This window comes from Oncorhynchus keta, chromosome 26, assembly GCF_023373465.1.
Source record: "Oncorhynchus keta strain PuntledgeMale-10-30-2019 chromosome 26, Oket_V2, whole genome shotgun sequence".
Lineage (NCBI taxonomy): Eukaryota > Metazoa > Chordata > Actinopteri > Salmoniformes > Salmonidae > Oncorhynchus > Oncorhynchus keta.
The window spans coordinates 2,552,223-2,575,468 of record NC_068446.1 but is presented as its reverse complement, the minus strand read 5'-3'; the positions used below and the strand labels follow the sequence as shown (position 1 = coordinate 2,575,468).

The 23,246-nt window shown below is 44.3% G+C and overlaps 1 protein-coding gene across 2 annotated transcripts in view; it reads left to right on the top strand.

Annotated features, from left to right (window-relative positions):
* Positions 1-23,246, top strand: part of LOC118372077 (tensin-3-like) — a 63,560-nt gene that overhangs the window by 22,587 nt on the left and 17,727 nt on the right. For both annotated transcript variants that reach the window (XM_052480023.1, XM_052480022.1), the window contains exons 3-7: positions 2,121-2,242; positions 3,104-3,215; positions 3,301-3,372; positions 20,400-20,556; positions 20,943-21,352. In XM_052480023.1, the coding sequence (XP_052335983.1) occupies positions 2,121-2,242; positions 3,104-3,215; positions 3,301-3,372; positions 20,400-20,556; positions 20,943-21,352 (873 nt within the window). The remainder of the gene's footprint in view (positions 1-2,120; positions 2,243-3,103; positions 3,216-3,300; positions 3,373-20,399; positions 20,557-20,942; positions 21,353-23,246) is intronic.

Sequence of the window (23,246 nt, the reverse complement as noted above, 5' to 3'; positions counted from 1 at the left end):
AATGACGCTGGATTTTGTTACATTTAAATTATTATACAAAATGATTAACACACATATAATGTCATATATATGGGGGATACAACCATCCCAGCTCTGCAGATGTTTTTTTTCGAAGGGACGGAATCATTGGATTTACATTAGATCACTAGATCATCATGTACTTTGTTTTTGGTCGCAGGTTCGGGTTGAAGAATTGTAACATTTACTTGGAGATAACTCTGCAAATAGCACTGCTGGGTGATTTGGAAAGTCAAAGTCAATCGATCAATAACATAAGAATACTGTTCGCAAAGAAAAATCTTTCATTTACAATCTGTAGAAACTATGAGAATATATATATTTTTTTAACTTTTGTGAAAAATCACAACACAATTTAAAAAATATATGGGGGACTAAAGCTAACAAAAAACAATATAACTAACGTAAAATATACTGTAAATAAAATGTATATAGTATGTATAAGCCGGAAGTAGAAGCCTAAGTGTTGTTGTCCATTAATTCAGTCCAATCAGAGAGGGGGAAATAATAAAACATTTACCAGTCAAAAGTTTGGACACACCTACTCATTCATATTTTTATTATACATTGTAGAATAACAGTGAAGACATCAAAACTATGAAATTAAACATATGGAATCATGTAGAAACCAAAAAAGTGTTAAACAAATCTATTTTTGCTTTTAGAATTTTCAAAGTAGCCACCCTTTTGCCTTGATGACAGCTTTTTGCACACTCTTGGCATTCTCTCAACCAGCTTCACCTGGAATGGTTTTCCAAAAGTCTTGAAAGAGTTCCCACATATGCTTAGCTCTTGTTGGCTGTTTTTCCTTTTACTCTGCGGTCCAACTCATCCCAAACCATCTCAATTGGGTTGAGGTCGGGTGATTGTGGAGGCCAGGTCATCTGATGCAGCACTCCATCACTCTCCTTCTTGGTCAAATAGCCCTTACACCGCCTGGAGGTGTGTTGGGTCATTGTCCTGTTGAACAATAATTGTTAGTCCCACTAATCAAAAACCAGATGGGACCAAAACATATCGCTGCAGAATACAGGTGAAGTGTGCCTTGAATTCTAAATAAATCACTGACAGTGTCACCAGCAAAGCACCCCCACACCATCACACCTCCTCCTCCATGCTTCACGGTGGGAACCACACATGGAGAGATTATCTGTTCACTTATATGGAGGTTGGAACCAAAAATCTCAAATTTGGACTCATCAGACCAACGGACCCATTTCCACGGGTCATTGCTTGTTTCTTGTTTCTTGGCCCAATCAAGTCTATTTCTCTTATTGGTGTCCTTTAGTAGTTCTTTCTTTACAGCAATTGGACCATGAAGGCCTGATTCATGCAGTCTCCTCTGAACAGTTGATGTTGAGATGTGTCTGTTACTTGAACTCTGTGAAGCATTTATTTTGGATGTAATTTATAAGGCTGATGAACTTATCTTGTGCAGCAGAGATAACTCTGGGTTTTCCTTTACTGTGGCGGTCCTCACGAGAGCCAGTTTCATCATAGCGCTTGATGGTTTCTGCGACTGCACTTGAAGAAACTTTCAAAGTTTTAGAAATGTTCCGTATTGACTGACCTTCATGTCTTACAGTAATGATGGACTGTCGCTTCTCTTTGCTTATTTGAGCTGTTCTTGACATAATATGGACTTGGCATTTTACCAAATAGGTCTATCTTCTGTAAACCTTACCTTGTCACAACACAACTGATTGGCTCAAAAGCGTTAAGAAGGAAAGAAATTCCACAAATTAACTTTTAACAAGACACACCTGTTAATTGAAAAGCATCGTGGGTGACTACCTCATGAAGCTGGTTGAGAGAATGCCAAGAGTGTGCAAAGCTATCATCAAGGCAAAGGGTGGCTACTTTAAAGAATCTCAAATCTCAAATATATATATATTTGATTTGTTTAACACTTCTTTGGTTACTGCATGATTCCATGTGTTATCTCATAGTTTAGATGTCTTCACTATTATTCTACAATGTAGAAAATGGTACAAATTTAAGAAAAACCCTGGAATGTTCATTAAAAGGCTACAAGCAAAAACACACATGATCTATTCTCTCTGTTTCTCTCTGTGTCTCTGTCTCTATCTTTCTGTCTTCAGGCTGGAAGCATAGACAGGCCAGTGATGTCACAGATTACCCAGGGTTCCATAGTCCGGGTTGGAGCGGAGCCCAGACGTTCCAGAACTCTCTGATCTTCAGGCCCAACCTTCTTCCCTCCCAGGTATACACACACAACACCTCAACTTACCCACCTCACAGTTAAACACACCACCCCCTACTGGTTACACACCTGCTATACACCATAATACGCAATAGTCATGGGTATGCTAGGAGTTCTTTTCCTTGGTCATGATCATGCGGTTAGTAAAAACACCTGGCTATGTCCATGGTTAATCTATGTGTCACGCTCTGACCTTAGATATCTCTGTTTTCTTTATATTTTTAGGTCAGGGTGTAACGAGGATGGGCATGCTAGTTTTTGTATTGTCTAGGGGTTTTGTAGGTCTAGGTAATATGTATGTCTATGGTGGCCTGATATGGTTCCCAATCAGAGGCAGCTGTTTATCGTTGTCTCTGATTGGGGATCATATTTAGGCAGCCATTCCCCATTTTGTGGTTGTGGGTTCTTGTTCTATGTTTAGTTGCCTGTCTGCACTACTCATATTAGCTTCACGGTTTGTTTGTTATTTAGTTTGTTTATTCAGTGTTCATTCTTAAATCAAGAAGAATGCTGCACCTTGGTCTCCTTCATATGATGAATGTGACACTATGTTGACTTCCATTCAAACGACAGTAGTTCATGTTTGTGTTGGTGTGAAGCAGAAGAACTGTGGTGGTCAGGCTGTTTTGTCTGAATCGCTGAGATTCCTGGTTTGTGCCCAAATGGCACCCTACTCCATATAAAGTGCGCTATTTTAACCAGAGCCCTCTGCAGTCCCTGGGAAAAGTAGTGCACTATAATGGGAATACGGTGCCAGTTGGGATGCAACTCTCACACCTATTCTCATGGCAGGGCAGCATGAATAGCAAGAACAGTCACACACAGATCACTAGTCTGCCCGGCATGTGTGTGTGTTTACAGCGTGGCCGTCTCTACAGGATGGAGGACTATGAAGGACAGGCTCCAGTGACGGAGAGCTGTGACATCGTCCCACCCACACCAGCATTTCCTGTTTCTCCTCCAACGCCCTATAGTAAGAGACAGCGAATAAAACAATTAAGGTGTGTGTGTGTGTGTGTGTTTATTATATCTGATCAGACATCTTCTCTCTTCCCCAGTGAAAAGTTGTCCAGTTGTCTCTTACATGAGGCATAGCAAGGGACAGTGGGAGATGAGCAGAACATCACAAGGTACATTTAATCTATGTGTGAGTGATAGAGAGAGAGAGAAGAGAGAAAGATGTTCCTGCTTGGTTGTAAAGAACACCCAGTGTAAACCCAAACCTTTGAGTTGTGATTAATGCTGGCCAGAGTTCAGAGGCAGGGTGGAATCCTTAAGTGGTACTCATAATCCATTATACATGTGCACATCATACTTTCATTATTTTGCCCCCACTTTGCCCTCTGAACCTGGCCTCTCCACTGCTGATGTGCACATGGTTGTAATACCGAATGATGGGCATGAGGGATTTTTTTCTAGGGTCACTAACCCGTAGGGCTCTGGTAGCCTAGCGTTTAAGAGCGTTGGGTTAGTACACAAAAGGTTGCTGGTTTGACTCCCCGAGCCGACTATGTGAACAATGTGTTGATGTGCCCTTATTGTTCCTGTAAGTCTGGTTAAGAGTTTCTGCTAAATTACAAAAATGTTACTGTAGATGGGAGTTTTGTGAGATGGTATTCATTGTCCTGTTTAGGATGTTTTTAGTTTGGGACAAACCAGAGGTAGTGGGTGAATAAAGAGATCATTCTCATTCTATCCCATTGACAGAAGCCAGTCCAGCTGATACTGTAAATCATGGTATAATTAACCCACTGTACAGAGATGAAGTGACTTCTGTTGGCAGGATGCCCATATACAAAAAAAAAAACTACAGTGCAGTGGCCACGCGTGACTCCAACAACATCATTAAGTTTGCCGACAGCACAGCGGTGGTGGGCCTGATCACCGACGACGATTAGACATCATACAGGGAGGAGGTCAGAGACCTGGCATTGTGGTACCAGGACAACAACCTCTCCCTCAATGTCGGTAAGACAAAAAGGAGCTGATCTTGGACCACAGGAAACAGAGGGCTGAGCAATTCACATCAATGGGGCTGTAGTGGAGCGGTTCGAAATGTTGAAGTTCCTTCAGGAATCTATCACATCCAAACACATCAACACAATTGTGAAGATGGCACAACAACGCCTCTTCCCTTCCTCTTCAACAGGCTGAAAAGAGTAAAAAATGTTAAACAGCTGCACCATCGAGAGCATCTTGACTGGCTGCATCACCGCCTGGTATGGCAACTGCTTGGCATCTGACCGTAAGGCTCTACAGAGTGTATGTAGTATGTACAGCCCAGTACATCACTGGGACTGATCTCCCTGCCATCCACGACCTCTATACCAGGCGGTGTCAGAGGAAAGACCAAACAAATTGTCAAAGACTCCAGCCACCCAAGCCACAGACTGTTCTCTCTGCGCGCGCACACACACACACACACCACATACGCTGCTGCTAGTCAGTTTAACCCTACCTACTGTATATGTACAGTACATATCTACCTCAAAGACCTTGTACCCCTGCACATCGACTCGATACTAGTACTCCCTGTTTATAGCCATGTTATTTTACTCTTCATTTGTATTCATTATTCATAGAACCCTTAGCTGGACCCCCTCCATGGCCATAAAAGTAAATATGCGACCCCTGACCTTCAAGAATGCATTGGAGGAAACAGATTGCAGAGGCTCTGTAGAAGACAATGCAGAGTGGTCAGTGAGAGGAAGGGGAGGGTGCCCTACTCTATCTAGACAGAGGGAATACTCTCTCTCGCTCCTCTCTCCCTCTCTCTCTCTCTCTCCCTCTATCCCTCCCTCTATAAAATGCGTACTCAAGCAGTGTCACACCAAGTCAGTAGCGAACAAATAACTATTTTCCAATGAGGAGTGGAGTGGAGTGCAGTGCAGTGTAGGAATGGGACACGGTTTGTCTCTGTGTTCTGTTCCAGTTCCTAAATGACTTCACTCACGACCACAGAAGTTGAACCAGAGAACACACTGCTGCCTTACAACAGAGTTAATAGTCAGAGAGATGAAATGTAGAGGAGAGAGTGAGTGAAAAGGGACAGAGGGGGCAGTGAGCAAGTGAAAGTGGGAGGAGAGGGAGAGAACAGACAGTTCTCTCATTTTAATTACTCCCTTATTTGTGCCGGGGGGGGGGGGCAGACAAACATTCTTCAGCCCCACGGAAAAGACCAGCTGAGCCAGAAGGAGAGACAGAAAGGAAAAGACTGATAGAGGATTCAGAAAAGAAAAAGAGAAAAGTTCAGAGTTTTAGAGAGAGAAAGCGGCAGAGGAGAGAGGGGAGAGAGAGGAGATCTGCTTAGCTGACAGAGCTGTGGCAGTGTGCGTCTCCAGTTTCCTCCAGATAGACACAGTGGGATAGTCCTCTGAACATCTCTCCATCATGACTGCTTCTCTCGGTATGTACTGTTTCTGGACACAGTGTGTGTGTGTGTTTGTTTTTATTATGGGTTCCTGTTAGCTGCCAAGGCAGCAGCTTCTCCTCCTGGGGTCCGGCAAAATGAAGGCAGTTATATACAATAAGAAGTGTGTGCCCTCAGGCCACTACTCCACTACCACATACACTACATGACCAAAAGTATGTGGACACCATCAAAGCTCGTCAAACATTTTATTCCAAAATCAAGTGCAGACTCTATTCTTCTGTGAAGGCTTTCCACTAGATGTTGGAACTTTGCTGCTATAACAGACTCTATTCTTCTGTGAAGGCTTTCCACTAGATGTTGGAACTTTGCTGCTATAACAGACTCTATTCTTCTGTGAAGGCTTTCCACTAGATGTTGGAACATTGCTGCTATAACAGACTCTATTCTTCTGTGAAGGCTTTCCACTAGATGTTGGACCTTTGCAGCGGTGACTTCTACCATTTAGCCACAAGACCATGAGTGAGGTCGAGCACTGATGTTGGGCAATTAGGCCTGCCTCGCAGTCGGCGTTCCAGTTCATCCCAAAGGTTTTCGATGGGGTTGAGGTCAGGGCTCTGTGCAGGCCAGTCAAGTTCTTCCACACTGATCTCGACAAACCATTTTTGTATGGACCTTTCTTTGTGCACTGGGGCGTTGCCATGCTGAAACAGGAAAGGGCCTTCTGCAAACGGTTGCCACAAAGACTCTCTCCAGATATACTGTCCCCGTCCATACAGCCAGCTGGGTTCTTGGTACATCGCGCAGACAGGAATAAAGAACTCTACGGGACAAAGAAACGTGGTGGTGTATGTTTCATGATTAACTACTTATGGTTTGATTCTGATAATGTACAAGTAATTTTGTTCCCCCAACCTAGAATACCTCATAATCAAATGTCTACCATATTATCTCCCAAGAGAATTCTCTTCGTTAATAGTCACAGCCACGTATATTGCCCCTCAAGCCGATACCATGACAGTCCTCAAGGAACTATACCGGACTTTGTGCAAACTGGAAAACACATATCCTGAGGTCGCATTTATTGTAGCTGAGGATTTTAACAAAGCAAATTTGAGGAAAATGCTACTGCTGAAGTTATACCAACTCATTGACTGTAGTTCCCGAGCTGCTAAAATGCTCAACCACTGTTTCTCCCCGCCCTCCCTTTGGCAAATCAAATCACGACTCCAATAAGCAGAATCTCAAACAGGAAGTACCCGTGTTAAGTTCTATTCAATGCTGGTCTGACCAATCGGAATCCAAGCTTCAAGGTTGTTTAGATCACGCGGACTGGGATATGTTCCGGGTAGCCTCTGAGACGTATACACGGACACAGTGACCTCGTTCATCAGGAAGTGTATAGGGGATGTTGTTCCCGCTGTGAATCTTAAAACCAACCCAAACCAGAAACCATGGATAGATGGCAGCATTTGTGCAAACCTGAAAGCTCGAACAACTACATTTAACCATGGCGACTGGGATTATGGATGAATACAAACAAACAGTGTAGTTATTCGTCCGTAAGGCAATCAAACAGGCAAACTGTCAGTACAGAGACAAAGTGGAGTCGCAATTCAGTGGCTCAGACACGAGACGTATGTGGCAGGGTCTACAGACAACCACGGATTACAAAGGGAAAACCAGCCATGTTGTGAACATTGACGTCTTCCTCCCAGAAAAGCTAAACACCTTTTCACACTTTGAGGATAACTCGGTGCCACTAACGCAGCCCGCTCACAAGGACTGTGGGCTCTCGTTCTCCGTGGCTGACGTGAGTAAGACATTTAAGTGTCACCTCTACCTTATCTGACACCCTAGACAAACTGCAACTTGCTTACCGAACCAATAGATCCACAGACGATGCAATCGCCATCGCACGGCACAGTGGCCTATCCCACCTGGACAAGAGGAATACCAATGTAAGAATGCTGTTCATTGACTATCGCTCAACAGCAGAGTACACTTCAAGCTCATCATTAAGCTCTGGGCCCTGGGTCTGAAACCCGCCCTGTGCAACTGAGTCCTGGACTTTCTGACAGGCTGCCCCAGGTGGTGACGTTAGGAAACAACACCTCTACTTTGTTTATACTCAACACAGGGGCTCCACAAGGGTGCGTGCTCAACCCCCTCCTGTACTCCCAGTTCACCCACTCTTTCACGCCTCCAACTCAATCATCAAGTTTGCAGATGACTCAATAGTAGTAGGCCTGATTACCAACAATGACAAGACAGCCTACCGGGAGGAGGTGGGGGCCCTGGTGGAGTGGTGTCATTAAAATAAACTCAAAGGAGCTGACAGCAGAGGGAGCACGCCCCTATCCACATTGATGGGACCGCAGTGGAGAAGGTAAAAAGCTTAAATTCCTCGGCGTGCATGTCATTGACAGTCTGAAATGGTCCACCCACACAGAAGGTGCAACAGCGCCTCTTCAAACTCAGTAGGCTGAAGAAATGTGGCATGGCCCCTAAGACCCCCATACACTTTTACAGGTGCACAATTGAGAGCATCCTATTGGGCTGATTCGCTGCCTGGTATGGTACCTGCACCGCCCGCAACTATAGGGCTCTTCAGAGGGTGGTGCAGTCTGCACAACGCATCCCCGGGGGCACACTGCCTGCCCTCCAGGACACCTACAGCACCCAATGTCATAGGAAGGCCAAAAAGATCATCAAGGACATGAACCACCCTAGCCACTGCCTGTGGAGAGAAACTGAAAAACATCTATCTCAAGGCCATCACTGTTAAACAGCCATCACTAACATAGAGAGGCTGCTGCCGACATACAGACTCAAATCTCTGGCCACTTTAATACATGGACTTAATAAAGGCATCACTAGTCACTTTAAATATCAGCGCTTTAATAATGATTACATATCCTACATTACTCATCTCACGTGTATATACTGTATTCTATACCATCTACTGCATCTTGCCTATGCTGCACGACCATCACTCATCCATATATGTACATATACTTACTTATCCCTTTACATTTGTGAATAAGGCAGTTGTTGTGAATTTGTTAGATTACTTGTTAGATATTGTGGCATTGTCGGAACTAGAAGCACAAGCATTTCACTACACTCGCATTAACATCTGCTAACCATGTGTATGTGATATAATAAAATACAATTTTACTTGATTTGGATGTCAAGCAGCTTGGACCCAGTGATGTACTGGGCAGTACGCACTAAAAATCAAATCAAATACATTTGTATTTGTCACATGCGCCGAATACAACCGGTGGAGACCTTTCAGTGAAATGCTTACTTTCAAGCCCTTAACCAACAATGCAGTTTAAAAAAACATAATAATCATAAATAATAAATAAAAGTAACAAATTATTAAATAGCAGCAGTAACCTAACAATAGCAAAACATAAGTTATTACAGTTTTTAATGTTCCGTAAATCATCGATTTAATTATTCAAAGAGTGCACATTGGCCAATAGAAAGGATGGCTGTCGGGGATTACTCGCTCGCCTACGAATTCTCAGAAGGCAGCCCAGCCCGACCTCAACCCTCTTTCTCTCTTCACGCACATTTTGGGAATTTGGGCCTGTTCCCGGGAAAGCAGTATCTCCTTCACGTCGGACTCGTTAAAGGAAAAAGCTTCTGCCAGTTCGTGGTGAGTAATCGCTGTTCTGATGTCCAGAAGCTCTTTTCGGTCAGACGGTGACAGCAGCAACATTACGTACAAAATAAGTTACAAACTCCGTAGCAACGTTCGGTCAGATGCCGAGCAGTTGCCATACCAGGCAGTGATGCAACCGGACAGGTTGATGGTCTCGGTGGTGCAGTCGTATAACTTTTTGAGGATCTGGGGTCCCGTGCAAAATCTTTTCAGTCTCCTGAGAGGGAATAGGTACTTTTGTGCCCTCTTCAACTGTCTTGGTGTGTTTGGACCATGATATTTAGTTGGATAATGTGGACACCAAGGAACTTCAAACTCTCGACTCGCTCCACTTCAACCCTGTCAATGTTAATGGGGGCCTATTCGGGCCTTCCTTTTCCTATAGTCCATGATTAGCTCCTCTGTCTTGCTCACATTGAGGGAGGGGTTGTTTTCCTGGCACCACGTTGCCAGGTCTCTGATCTCCTCCCAAACTTAGTGATGGCCACGCAGTTGTGGGTGAACATTGAGTACAGGAGGGGACTAAGCATGCACCCCTGAGGGACCGTGTTGAGGATCAGCATGGCAGATGTGTTGTTGCCTACCCTTACCACCTGGGGGCGGCCCATCAGGAAGTACAATATCCAGTTGCAGAGGGAGGTGTTTAGTCCTGGGGTCCTTAGCTTAGTGATGAGCTTTGTGGGCACTGTGATGGTGAACGCTGAGCTGCGTTCTCAAATGGGTGTTCCTTTTGTCCAGGTGTGAAATGACAGTGTGGAGTGGAGTTGAGATGGTGAAATGATGGTGAAGTTGCTTCATCTGTTGAGGCGGTATGCAAATTGAAGTGGGTCTAGGGTTTCCGGGTTGACGGGGTTGATGTGAGTCATGACCAAACTTTTAAACACTTTATGGCTACCGACGTGAGTACTACGGGGTGGTAGTTATTTAGTCAGGTTACCTTCGCTTTCTTGGGCACAGGGACTGTGGTGGTCTGCTTGAAACATGTAGGTATTACAGACTCGGTCAGGAAGAGGTTGAAAATGTTTGATGACACTTGCCAGTTGGTCCACGCATGCTTTGAGCACATGTCCTGGTAATCCGTCTGGCCCCGCGGCTTTATGAATGTTGACCTGTTTAATGTGATTAGCATCACGTTGTAAGTAACAAAAAATAAATCCCAGGACATAGACATATCTTATATGGGCAGAAAGCTTATATTCTTGTTAATCTAACTGCACTGTCCAATTTACAGTAGCTATTACAGTGAAAGAATACCATGCTATTGTTTGAGGAGAGTGTATTAATAAATCAATTAGGCACATTTGAGCAGTCTTGATACAACGTTTTGAAAAGATATGCATTGGTTTATTGGATCAGTCTAAGAAATTTGCACATACACTGCTGCCATCTAGTGGCCAGAATCTAAATTGTGCCTGGGCTGGAATAATACATTATGGCATTTCTCTTGCATTTCAAAGATGATGGTACAAACAAGCAAAAAATACATTTGTTTTTCTTTACCAGATCTAATGTGTAATTTTCTCCTACATTCATTTCACATTTCCACAAACTTCAAAGTGTTTCCTTTCAAACAGTATCAAGAATATGCTTATCCTTAATGTACAGACAAGGGTGTGTAGGATGTGAGTAAAGTGGAGGTAAGCCTAGGCGTTGAGTGACGATGAGAGGTTTTGTCTCTAGAGGCACCATTTAAGTGCGGTCACCGCATGTGTGGGGAATGGAACATAAGGGCTAGGCATATTGATGAGGGCTGGAGGCTCTACAGTGAAATAAGAGAGAAATTACTAACCAAAACAGTAATAGACAAGGCATATTGACATTAGGGAGAGGCATATGTAGCTGAGTGATAATAGGGTCCAGAGGGTAGCTAGGTGAGCTGGAGGCATGGCGATTAAGACAGCTAGCAGGCCGGGGCTCGAAGCAGGCTAGCAGGTGGGCCTCAGGGGACTTCGCAACGGTAGAGTCTGTTGAAAACCCCGGTTACGTCGACAGACCAGTCGTGATGGATCGGCGGGGCTCATTGTTGGCGGCAAAAGGTCTAGGCCAATTGGCAGAAGAGGTATTAAAGCCCAGGAATTATCTGATATAATTCTTCGGCTAGCCGGGAGAAGTGCCTAGCTCCAGGCTAGCTCCAGGTTAACTGGTGCTTGCTTCGGGACAGAAACCCCCTCGGACGGTTATGTCGGTAGACCATTCGTGATGGATCGGCTTGGCTCCGTGTCGGCAGCAAAGGGTCCAGGCTAATTGGCAAAAGAGGTAATTGAAGCCCAGGGATTGCTTGATGGAATCTCTTCGGCTAGCTGGGAGATGGGCCTAGTTCGAGGCTAGCTCCAGGCTAACTACTAGCTAGTTCTCTGTGCTTATATTGTGTTATCTCCCTCCATTCTGAGGTTCTGAGAGAGCACCCTTCTCTCCCCCTCTCTCTTGCAGACCCCTGGTATTTACACATGGCTTCTGGAATGTTTCTTGTGTGGTTGGCCTCTCTCTCTAGCTGCCTTCTCGATCTCGATCTCTCTCTTGCTCTCGTGCTCTCTGTTTCTGTCTCTCTCTCTCGCTCCCTCTGTCTCACGCTCCCTCTCTCGCTCCCTCTCTCTCGCTCCCTCTCTCGCTCCCTCTCTCTCCCTCCCTCTCTCGCTCCCTCTCTCGCTCCCTCTCTCGCTCCCTCTCTCTCTCCCTCTCTCGCTCCCTCTCTCGCTTACTCTCTCCTGTTTGCGTTAGTATTATTATCTACTCTACTCTTCAATCAGCCCATAACTCTCTCTGGTTTCTCAAATTCCAGTGAGTAGGGAAAGCTTTCAGGCCAAATAAAACAGAGAGGGGGACAGGGGAAGCTGATTTTAAAACACAACAGAGAAGAGGATAGGTGAAGTTGATTTAAAGGGACGAGCCTGCTAGTTTGTCTTCTGTGCAGGTGAATGCTTTAGTCTAGCCCCTGAGAGGTCCCGAGAGGAACAATGGGGGAGGAGGTGCTAATGGGGGTATAACTTCCAGATAGGATGAGAATAATGACACCTGTGTGTGCGTGCGAGGTCTCTCTGTGTCTCTGTCTCTGTGTGATCTGCGTGAGGTCTCTCTCTGTGTCTCTGTGTCTGTGTTAATAGCTGTCAGACTGGGCCTCTAAGTGTGTGTGTGTAGGGGAGTGAGCGAGAGCACATTCCTGTGGTCAATAGGGAGTTTTGTGGATGCTAGTGCCTTTCGTTCCTGCGTAGTGTGAATGTATGTTTGAGAGAGGGAGAGAGAGAGGTATGTGTGAATGTTTGCTTGCTTTTTAGTGTGTGTGTATGTAGGCTTGCCTGAATATGTGTGTATGCTTGCAGGAATGTGTATACATACATGCGTGTGTGTGTGTGTGTTTGGGGTTCGGCATGAATCATGCCCATGGTTCGTTGCCATCTAGAAGTGGTACTACATGGTTCTGTCCTAACTGAGGAGTCTTTGTCCTCTGTGTGTCAGACTGTCAGGGACATAGAGCAGAGAGAGAGAGGAGGAACACACTCCAGGGGAAAAAGGAGAGTAAAATACTAAGAGAAGAGAAAAGAGGAGAGGAAAATACTAAGTCAGTTTCCCAGACAGAGATTAAAACTAGTCCTGGACTAAGTAGTCCCTAAAAAAAACCTGATTTGAATACATCATGTTTGGGGTAAATTACTGGCAGCACAGAAGCCAGTAAATTACCGTAGAGTTTCAGGACCTTTACTATAACACACATTTACAGCTTATTACTTGAACACCTAACTACAGCAACATGCTGAATTTACAATGCATTACTGGAAGGACATTGGTTAGTAAACTGTTGCAGATTTACAGTCGTCAGGATGTCATGTGATGATCCCAGATGGTCCTAAACCATTATGTGTAAATGTGTAAATGTTTTCACACGCGAAGTGTTCCAAAAACAAGTGGTTTCACACGTATTCTTGCCAATAAATACATTTGACATTTATGCTAAACGTGGCTCAGAATGAAGTCAACAATTGTACGATTATCTGACAACACCAACGGAAAAAGTAAGCAGTGCTCAGGGGGTACTCGATTGAGTAATAAATAAACAAACGCTCTTGGGATCTGAACATTCAACCACCTGGTCTGGAGCTCATTAATGTCTCAGCAGGGCCACCAGATATGTATCTGTTTGCCCAGAACATACGCTGAGTATACCAAACATTTGGAACCGCTACTTAATTATTTTTAAGCTACTTTATTAACCGTAGCTGATAAAGCGTGAGGTAGAGGTAGAGGGTGAGGTAGAGGTAGAGGTAGGGGTAGGGGTAGGGGTAGAGGTAGGGGTAGGGGTAGAGGTAGGGGTAGAGGTAGGGGTAGGGGTAGAGGTAGAGGTAGAGGTAGAGCGAGGTGACCCTCTATCTAGCACGTGCTGTGCTGTGTGTGTTGGTTACTGTGAGTGTGAGAGAGTGACACCGCCCTTACAAAATGTACCATGGTACTACTATGTTACTTTTAGCAATAAGGCCCGAGGGAGGTTGGCCTATGGCCAATATACCATGGCTAAGGGCTGTTCTTAGGCACGACACATCGCGGAGTGCCTGGATACAGCCATTAGCCGTGGTATATTGGCCAGGCACCACAAACCCCTGAGGTGCCTTATTGCTATTAGAAACTAGAGCAGTAAAAACAAATGTTTTGTCATACCCATGGTATACGGTCTCATATACCACGGTTGTCAGTCAATCAGTATTCTGGGCTGGAACCACCCAGTTTATAATTAAGCAATAAGACACGAGGGAGTGTGGTACTGTATATAACCAATATACCCCGTCTAAGGGCTGTTCTTACGCATGAAGCAATGCGGTGTTGCTGGATACAGCCCTTAGCTGTCACGATCGTCGTAAGAAGCGGACCAAAGCGCAGCGTGGTGTGATGCAAAACAAGAAACGAATAACGACCGTGAAGCTATAATAAGAACCGTGCTGACACAAGCAAGTAACATAGACAATCACCCACAACCCACAATGACAAAACGGGCTGCCTAAATATGGTTCCCAATCAGAGACAACGACTAACACCTGCCTCTGATTGAGAACCACACCTGCATTATACATTCTACATTTTTACATTTGACATTTAAGTCATTTAGCAGACGCTCTTATCCAGAGCGACTTACAAATTGGTGCATTCACCTTATGACATCCAGTGGAACAGCCACTTTACAATAGTGCATCTAAATATTTTAAGGGGGAGAGGATTACTTATCCTATCCTAGGTATTCCTTAAAGAGGTGTACCATGTTAAAGGACAATCATGCTAAATGGTACCAAAAATGATCATATGGTACCATCTTTATCATTTGTGCATTACCATTAGCACAATGATATAATATGATAATATAATGCATTAAATAAATAAACCCCACAAGGTCAAAAGAGGTTGGTTGGTATTATGTTGATAATTTTTTATACCAGTATGGGCAAGTTACTGATAAAGTCAGAGGTCCTTTTTGGTTTCTCTCCCTTTAAAAAGAGAAATAAATCATTCAAATAACAAACTGGCTGAAATTAGTAACTATGTCTCACCCCACGTTCAAGAATGGCCTTTTCTCGCTCATTTTACGTTATTTGAAAACAAAATATTCTCCAAAATATTGTTATTTTTTAAACAATGCTATTATTATTATTATTATCATTATTGCCAACACCTCATTCGGCCATGTTTCGTTCCAGTACTCTGCTGCCTTTGACTGGAACGAATTGCAAAAATCGCTGAAGTTGGAGACTTTTATCTCCCTCACCAACTTCAAACATCAGCTATCTGAGCAGCTAACCGATCGCTGCAGCTGTACATTAATCTATTGGTAAATAGCCCACCCATTTTCACCTACCTCATCCCCACAGTTTTTATTTATTTACTTTTCTGCTCTTTTGCACACCAATATCTCCTCTACCTGTACATGATCATCTGATCATTTATCACTCCAGTGTTAATCTGCAATATTGTAATTATTCGCCTACCTCCTCATGCCTTTTGCACACATTGACTCCCCTTTTTTTCTACTGTGTTATTGACTTGTTAATTGTTTACTCCATGTGTAACTCTGTGTTGTCTGTTCACACTGCTATGCTTTATCTTGGCCAGGTCGCAGTTGCAAATGAGAACTTGTTCTCAACTAGCCTACCTGGTTAAATAAAAATATTATTATTATTAATTTAGAATGATATAAAAGCCCCTTGGATATTCTCACAGACATATTTTTAACCCTGTTATTAGCAGGACAATCTATATTGGTCATACTGGTCATGGCTCCCGTGTGGCGCACAATGGGATTTCCTTTGCAGTTCTCCAGCTGTATCAATGAAATGAAAAGCACACATTTACAAATCCCAAACTCTAAATGTAATTTGAAAGGTAGATACAAATTATTTGTGACATTGTGGTTACAATAAAGAATGTAAATAAGATGCAAACAATATGCTGTGTTTTTACTTACAGTAGTGATGGAAAGTGGGTGGGATTTTGAAAACAGATTTTCAAACCCTTTTAGCCTGATTAGCAGCATAATCAAAGTGAAGGCAATCGGCGATATGCTGTATACTTACGGCCTATTGTAAGCTGAAAGTCACACCTGTCCAGTCCACACCTGTCCAGTCCACACCTGTCCAGTTCTCACCTGTCCAGTCCTCACCTGTCCAGTCCTCACCTGTCCAGTCCTCACCTGTCCAGTCCAAACCTGTCCAGTTCTCACCTGTCCAGTTCTCACCTGTCCAGTCCACACCTGTCCAGTTCCTACCTGTCCAGTCCTCACCTGTCCAGTCCTCACCTGTCCAGTCCACACCTGTCCAGTCCACACCTGTCCAGTCCTCACCTGTCCAGTCCTCACCTGTCCAGTCCTCACCTGTCCAGTCCAAACCTGTCCAGTTCTCACCTGTCCAGTTCTCACCTGTCCAGTCCACACCTGTCCAGTTCCTACCTGTCCAGTCCTCACCTGTCCAGTCCTCACCTGTCCAGTCCTCACCTGTCCAGTCCTCACCTGTCCAGTCCTCACCACAAACCCCACCCTTAACAGTTACCGTTCAAAAACGAGCTGTTTATAAAAAAAAAAAAAGAGGACAGACGAAATGGACATCGTTTTCATCAAGCCAGCTTCTTTCTATGGCGCTACCTGTTCTAGGGTTAGGACCGTAACCACGAGAGGACTTGAAAATGAGCCAGAGCTGAGATGAGTCACTTTTAATTCTTAATTCATCTACCATTTCTATCAAAGACCACTGTAATCGATAGTGGGCTCAGGGTGGTACCATTCTGCTGATGAAGATGCACATGGATCAGATTCAAACTTTGAAGACCGAGATCGAGTCATTAAAGGCAGACCAGCATGACAAAAAACATTGTCGCCCAGATCTAGTGTCTGTGCCTGTGTGTGTGTGTGTGTGTGTGGCTGTTTTGTGTGTGTCCTCGTGTGTGTGTGACTGCATCATGGAACGTGTAATTGCTGTAATTCGAGAATGGCAGTGACATCAGCTCCTCTTGACTGTTGACCATTAACCTCTAAAGTTTAAGGCCTGTGTCTGATCCCCTTCAAACTCAGAGGGATCAGCACGGGGTCAACGGTCTACACAAGTCTACGGGCCGAAACGTGTTGCTCTTACTTTTAACCATAAAGAAGCACTTTTATCGACTTCCATCGCCCTCCAAGAGTTGTCGTAATTCCTTTTCACTTCAATTTGTTCCTTTAATTAATGCAATTTGGTTGGACAGTGTGGTAGCGGCAGTGGTTCCTTCCCCAGACAGAAAGAGGGGATAAAAGGCAGAGAGATGGATGGATGTGATATTAGGTTTTATCAACAGTTTTGCTTATCTCGAAAGGAGTTCTCCTTTAAACATGTTAACCATCCTAGGAATACGTGAGACACACACACACACACACACACACATACACGCACCCATCGACATACAGTTGAAGTGGGAAGTTTACATACACTTAGGTTGTAGTCCTTAAAAGTAGTTTTTCAACCACTCAACACATTTCTTGACACAAGTAATTTTCCCAGCAATGATGTCATGGCTTTAGAAGCTTCTGATAGGCTAATTGACATAATTCGAGTTAATTGGAGGTGTACTTGGGGATGTATTTCAAGAAATACCTTCAAACTCAGTGCATATGGAAAATAAAAAGAAATCAGCCAAGTCTGGTTCATCCTTGGGAGCAATTTCCAAATGCCTGAATGTACCACGTGTACTATTGTTTGTACAGATGAACAAGTATAAACACCATGGGACCACGCAGCCGTCAAACCGCGCAGTAAAGAGACGCGTTCTGTCTCCTAGAGATGAACAAGTATAAACACCATGGGACCACGCAGCTGCCAAACCGCGCAGTAAAGAGACGCGTTCTGTCTCCTAGAGATTAACAAGTATAAACACCATGGGACCACGCAGCCGTCAAACCGCTCAGTAAAGAGATGCGTTCTGTCTCCTACAGATGAACGTACTTTGGTGCAAATCAGTCTGAGAAGAGCAGCAAAGGACTTTGTGAAGATGCTGGAGAAAACAGGTACAAAAGTATCTATAGCCACAGTAAAACGAGTCCTATATCGACAACTTGAAAGGCCACTCAGCAAGGAAGAAGCCACTGCTCCAAAACCACCATAATAAAGCCGGACTACGGTTTGCAACTGCACATGGGAACAAAGATTGTACTTTTTGGAGAAATGCCCTCTGGTCTGATGAAACAAAAATAGAACTGTTTGGTCATAATGACCTTTGTTATGTTTGTAGGAAAAAGGGGGAGGCGTGCAAGCCTAAGATCACCACCCCAACTGTGAAGCACAGGGGTAGCAGCATCATGCTGTGGGGGTGCTTTGCTACAGGGGGGACTGGTGCACTTCACAAAATGGATGGCATCATGAGGGTGGAAAATTATGTGGATATATTGAAGCAACATCTGAAGACATCAGTCAGGAAGTTAAAGCTTGGTCGCCAATGGGTCTTTCAAACGCACAATGACCCCAAGCATACTTCCAAAGTTGTGACAAAATGGCCTAAGGACAACAAAGTCAAGGTGTTGGAGTGGCCATCACAAAGCCCTGACCTCAATCTTATAGAAAATGTGTTGGCAGAACTGAAATAAGCATGTGCGAGCAAGGAGGCCTACAAACCTGACCCAGTTACACCAGCTCTGTCAGGAGGAATGGGACAATTCTGCAAAGCTTGTGGAAGGCTAACTGAAACGTTTGACCCAAGTTAAACCATTTAAAGGCAATGCTACCAAATACTAATTGAGTGTATCTAAATTTCTGACCCACTGGGAATGTGATGGAAGAAATAAAAGCTGAAATTAATAATTCTCTCTGCTATTATTCTGACATTTCACATTCTTAAAATAAAGTGGTGATCGTAACTGACCTAAGACAGGGAATTTTTACTTGGATTAAATGTCAGGAATTGTGAAAAATTGAGTTTAAATGTGTTTGGCTAAGGTGTATGTAAACTTCCGACTTCAACTGTACATGAATTCTCTCACCTCCCCAGGTCAGATTGGCAGCTTTTAGTTTACATTTGAAGATGTAGAGTAAGGTCACCATTAACATATAGAAAGTTTGCATCCCAAATGCCATCCTATTCCCTATATAGTGCACTACTTTTGACGTGTGTGTGTGTGTGTGTGTGTGTGTGTGTGTGTGTGTGTGTGTAAGTAATCTAATACTGGAGATGACAAGAGGGTTTAATTCAGCCTAAATTCCTCAACATAAAGTCAATGGAGAAGAGGGAGAGGGATAAAAGAATAGGAGAGAAGGAATAAAGAGAGAGCTCAAGAGAGAAAGAGGGGAGAGGTGGGGAGAGTGGGAGGGGGCTGTATTTGATACAAGGAGGTCTTTATGATGGCTACATTTTTTCTTCATTACTCACGCTGCTTCTCCTGCCAGAGGGGGCTTGTTTGTAGGACCTTTGGAGAATGACATCAAATGTTCAGTCTTTAAATTAAATGGGTTACCTTGCACCATGACAGTCCCAGTCAGGCTGATTGTTATCATGGTGCTGTCAGGGTTGTGGTCTCTTTTACTTTCACCCATAGTGAGAGCAGACTGCTGAGCGCCATACATTTGGCTGGTCAGTGAGAGAGATGAAATTACTCACATCACCGTTTTTGTACAGGTCTGTGAAAAGGGTTTCTGGCCTCCCCTTTAGTAGTTTCTGTTGAAAAGCTTTCCTTGTGTCATTTTGTTGGTCTCTGGAGGGTAGAGAATGGACTCAGCGCTGAGGGAACACATGGTGCCTGTGGGCTCTGCTGCTGCTGCTGCTGCCCTGTTCTGCTGCACCGTTGTCATGGCGACCATTTTTGTTTGTCTGCTTATGTTGCTAGTTTATGCTAATTTAGCTTTAAAAAAAATCTTAAATAGTGAAAAATCACACACAAAAAAATATATGTTTAAGGTTAGAGTCCATGCTGCTTTTTGGTTTATTGACTCAGTTTGGTCGTTTGACGTAGTTGTGTTAGCTGCACTTGCTAGGTTTGTTCTAGCTTAATTTTTTTAGCTTGCTGGCTAGGTTTTTGTTGTGTAGCTAGTTAAGGAAAGTAAAAACTACTACATTTGAGGCACAAAGTTTAAAATATATATATATATATATATATATATATATATATACAGAATGAATAGTTGTTCATCATGTCTTGAATTATTTTTAGATTGGAGATGTTCATCTCATTTTAAAAACTAAAAACAGATAAATCAGGAGCTCATGCTGAGCATGTCTGTTGCTCTCCCGACAGAACATATGGCTGGAGTACAGAGCCAATATACAGGATTTGGTGAGGACTCACAAAGAGCAGTGTGTAAGAAAATATCTCAGGGACTGTTAATCTGAGACTTGCTACAGGAAAATAAATGAGAAGCAAACGTATTTTGGAAGTGGGGAACTGAACAGATTATGTTAAAGGATGACCTTCATACAAACCTCCAGTCACATACTGCACTGTATGCACCATAGAGTTGGATAGAGGGCGCATTTGATCCAAAGCATGTTTTAGCATGGGCAGCTATTCAGCGTCTCAAAGATAAGAGATGAGCTCTCGAGTAGACTAGTATGCACCTATCTGTAATGTTAAAGGGGAAGCCATGCCACAGACTTAAAGGGATGCTGTTGTTTTTATTTTCTTGCAGATTCTCAAAGTTTCCTGGACAGTAGTATGAACCAAACTCCAGCCTCGTCGAATGGAGAGCTTTTCTGCTCGGAAGTGTCCTTCACTCCCACCACCTGTCAGAGAATGTTCGGATCCATGCACTCTGTATCGTCAAGGACCCTCCCACACACAAACAGGTACTGTCTTTCACACTGCAGTGTTTTTGTGTGTGTGTTAACTGTAGCTACATTTTGTCACGCCTGCTCCCGCTCCCCCTCTCTGGCGCTCGAGGATGCCAGGCTGCCCATCATTACGCACACCTGTCAACATCATTACGCGCATCAGCGCTTCATTGGACTCACCTGGTCACTTTGTTGATTGCCCCTTCTATATCTGTCTGTTCCTCAGTTTGTTCCCCGTGTCAGCATTATTGTTGTCCCTTGTTCAGACGCTGTCCTTGTTTGTTTCATGTCCGTTTATGCATTAAATATTCACTCCCAGTACTTGCTTCTCGTCTCCCAGCTGCTGGCCTTACACATTTGTGCTTAAACTTGATCATCCCCAAATCTCTTTCTCCCCTCAGCCTCCTCAATGTGCACAGATCTCCCCTGGGGGCCCAGAGGGACCTGGAGGGGTCTGGGGGCCAGAGCTGGGGTGAGAGGAACCAGGATGCCCAAAGCCAGGGGGATTTAGTCTCTCTGCTGCTGGGGAATGGACATCTTGGTCTGGAGGACAGCCTGTTGGAAGCTGTGGAGGGGCTGGGGGGCCTGGATCTAGGCCTGGGGCTTGGAGAGGGTAGACTGACAGGACTGCCACCCGTGCTTCCTGAGAAGAGGGTACCAGCGCTGGCTGGGTCCCGCTCCCCCTCTCTCAGTGGATTATCCAGCCCCCACAGTGGTAGTAGTCTCAGCATCCCCTTCCCCTCAGCCATGACCCCAGCCCCTTTCAGAGGACTCAGCCCTGGTGGTGGTGGAGCCCCTTTGCCTGGATCAGGTACACATGCACGCAGATACACACACAGGCAGACACACACACACCATCATTCCTGTTCCCAAAAAACTCTACGGCATCCTGCTACGATTACTACCGACCTGTAATAATGAAGTGCTTTGAAAGGCTGGTCATCGCATACATCAATTCCATCCTCCCAGACACCTTCGACCCACTCCAATTTGCATACCTCCCCAACAGATCCACAGATGACGCATTCTCTATTCCACTCCACACTGCCCTCTTCAACCTCACCAACGACTGACTATGAGACAGTCTACAGTCTCTCCCTCAACTTCAGCGAGACCAAGGGGCTGAATACAGAAAACAAGGGCGGGTGCACACCCCCATTCACATCGATTGGGCCATAGTGGAGACGGTCCAGAGATTCAAGTTCCTTGGTGTCCACATCACTAAGGACTTAACATGGTCCTCTCACACCACAACAGTTGTGAAGTAGGCATGGTTTGGCAGAGCCCCTCGGATCCTTGGGAACTTATAGCTGCAGCATTGAGAGCATCCTGACTGGCTGTATCACCGTCTGGCATGGCAACTGCACCGCCCTTGAACAAAAGGCCCTACAGAGGGTGATATTATGGACGGCCCAGCACAGTACTCAGGGTGAGCTCTCAGTCAATCCAGGATGTACATGCCAGGTAGTGTCTGAGAAAGGGCAGAAATAATGCAAAAGACTACAGCCATGCTGCTGTCCAGCAGGCGGTACCAGTGCATCAAGGCTCAGACCAACAGACTCCTATACAGCTTCTGTCCCCTGGCTATAAGACTGTTAAATGGCTAACAACTACTGCTCTCCCTCTCCCACAGACTACCCACACGGACTCTATGCCCATCCACAGGACTCCACCCACTCAGACATATACACCTGTCTTACTTACACACACACAGTGGTGTGGTGTGGTGGACATTGATTAATCCCGATTGATACTTATCAAAGTAGTGCTTTGGAGGGAATGTTTATATTAAAATGCAGATCAACTATTATTTATTCACATTTCAGGCACAGCAAAATACACACGGCAGTAGGCCTATGCGTGAATGTTGCAAAATGCCATTTGCGCGGGAAAACACTCTTCTAAAATGCACACCGCACATGCAAGCGGTTTCGTGGACAGAGATGGAAATATCAGTTAGAAAAAGGGGGGATTTAAAGATGCAACAACTATCATGGGTTGCTAATATGATTAGGATAAAGCCTTCGTCTGCTAGACAATGAAAGAAAGCTGACAGAAAACCGATAGAACAGGAGAATGCATAAGAGTTAAGTCTTTCTAAAACATAACAAAAGGTGGGGATTTGTCAATAGGCTACTTTGAAGCAAGGTAAGACATGCCTTTGGAAACATTTTGGCAAAATTTGAGTATACCCACTTCTCCAGGCACCACATGCTCATTATTGAAGCCATACACTTACACCCAATGGCACACACGACCTCACAACTACACTGCTCCTAAAATTATTATTGATTAGATGTATTACTATCACTATGCTGCTGTTAATTGATTATTGATTGCCATTATCATTAGTATCTATTTATTTATCCTGCTATTAATCCTATTTACATGTACACTATATATACAAAAGTATGCGGACACAACTTCAAATGAGTGGATTCAGCTATTTCAGTTGCTGACAGGTGCATAAAATCGAGCACACAGCCATGCAATCTCAATAGACAAACATTGGCTGAAGCATTGCCTTTCTGAAGAGCTCGGTGACTTTCAACGTGGCACTGTCATAGGATGCCACCTTTCCAACAAGTCATTTAGTAAAATTTCTGCCCTGCTAGAGCTGCCCCAGGTCAACTGTAAGGGCTGTTATTGTGAAGTGGAAACGTCTAGGAGCAACAACGGCTCAGCCGCGAAGTGGTAGGCCACAC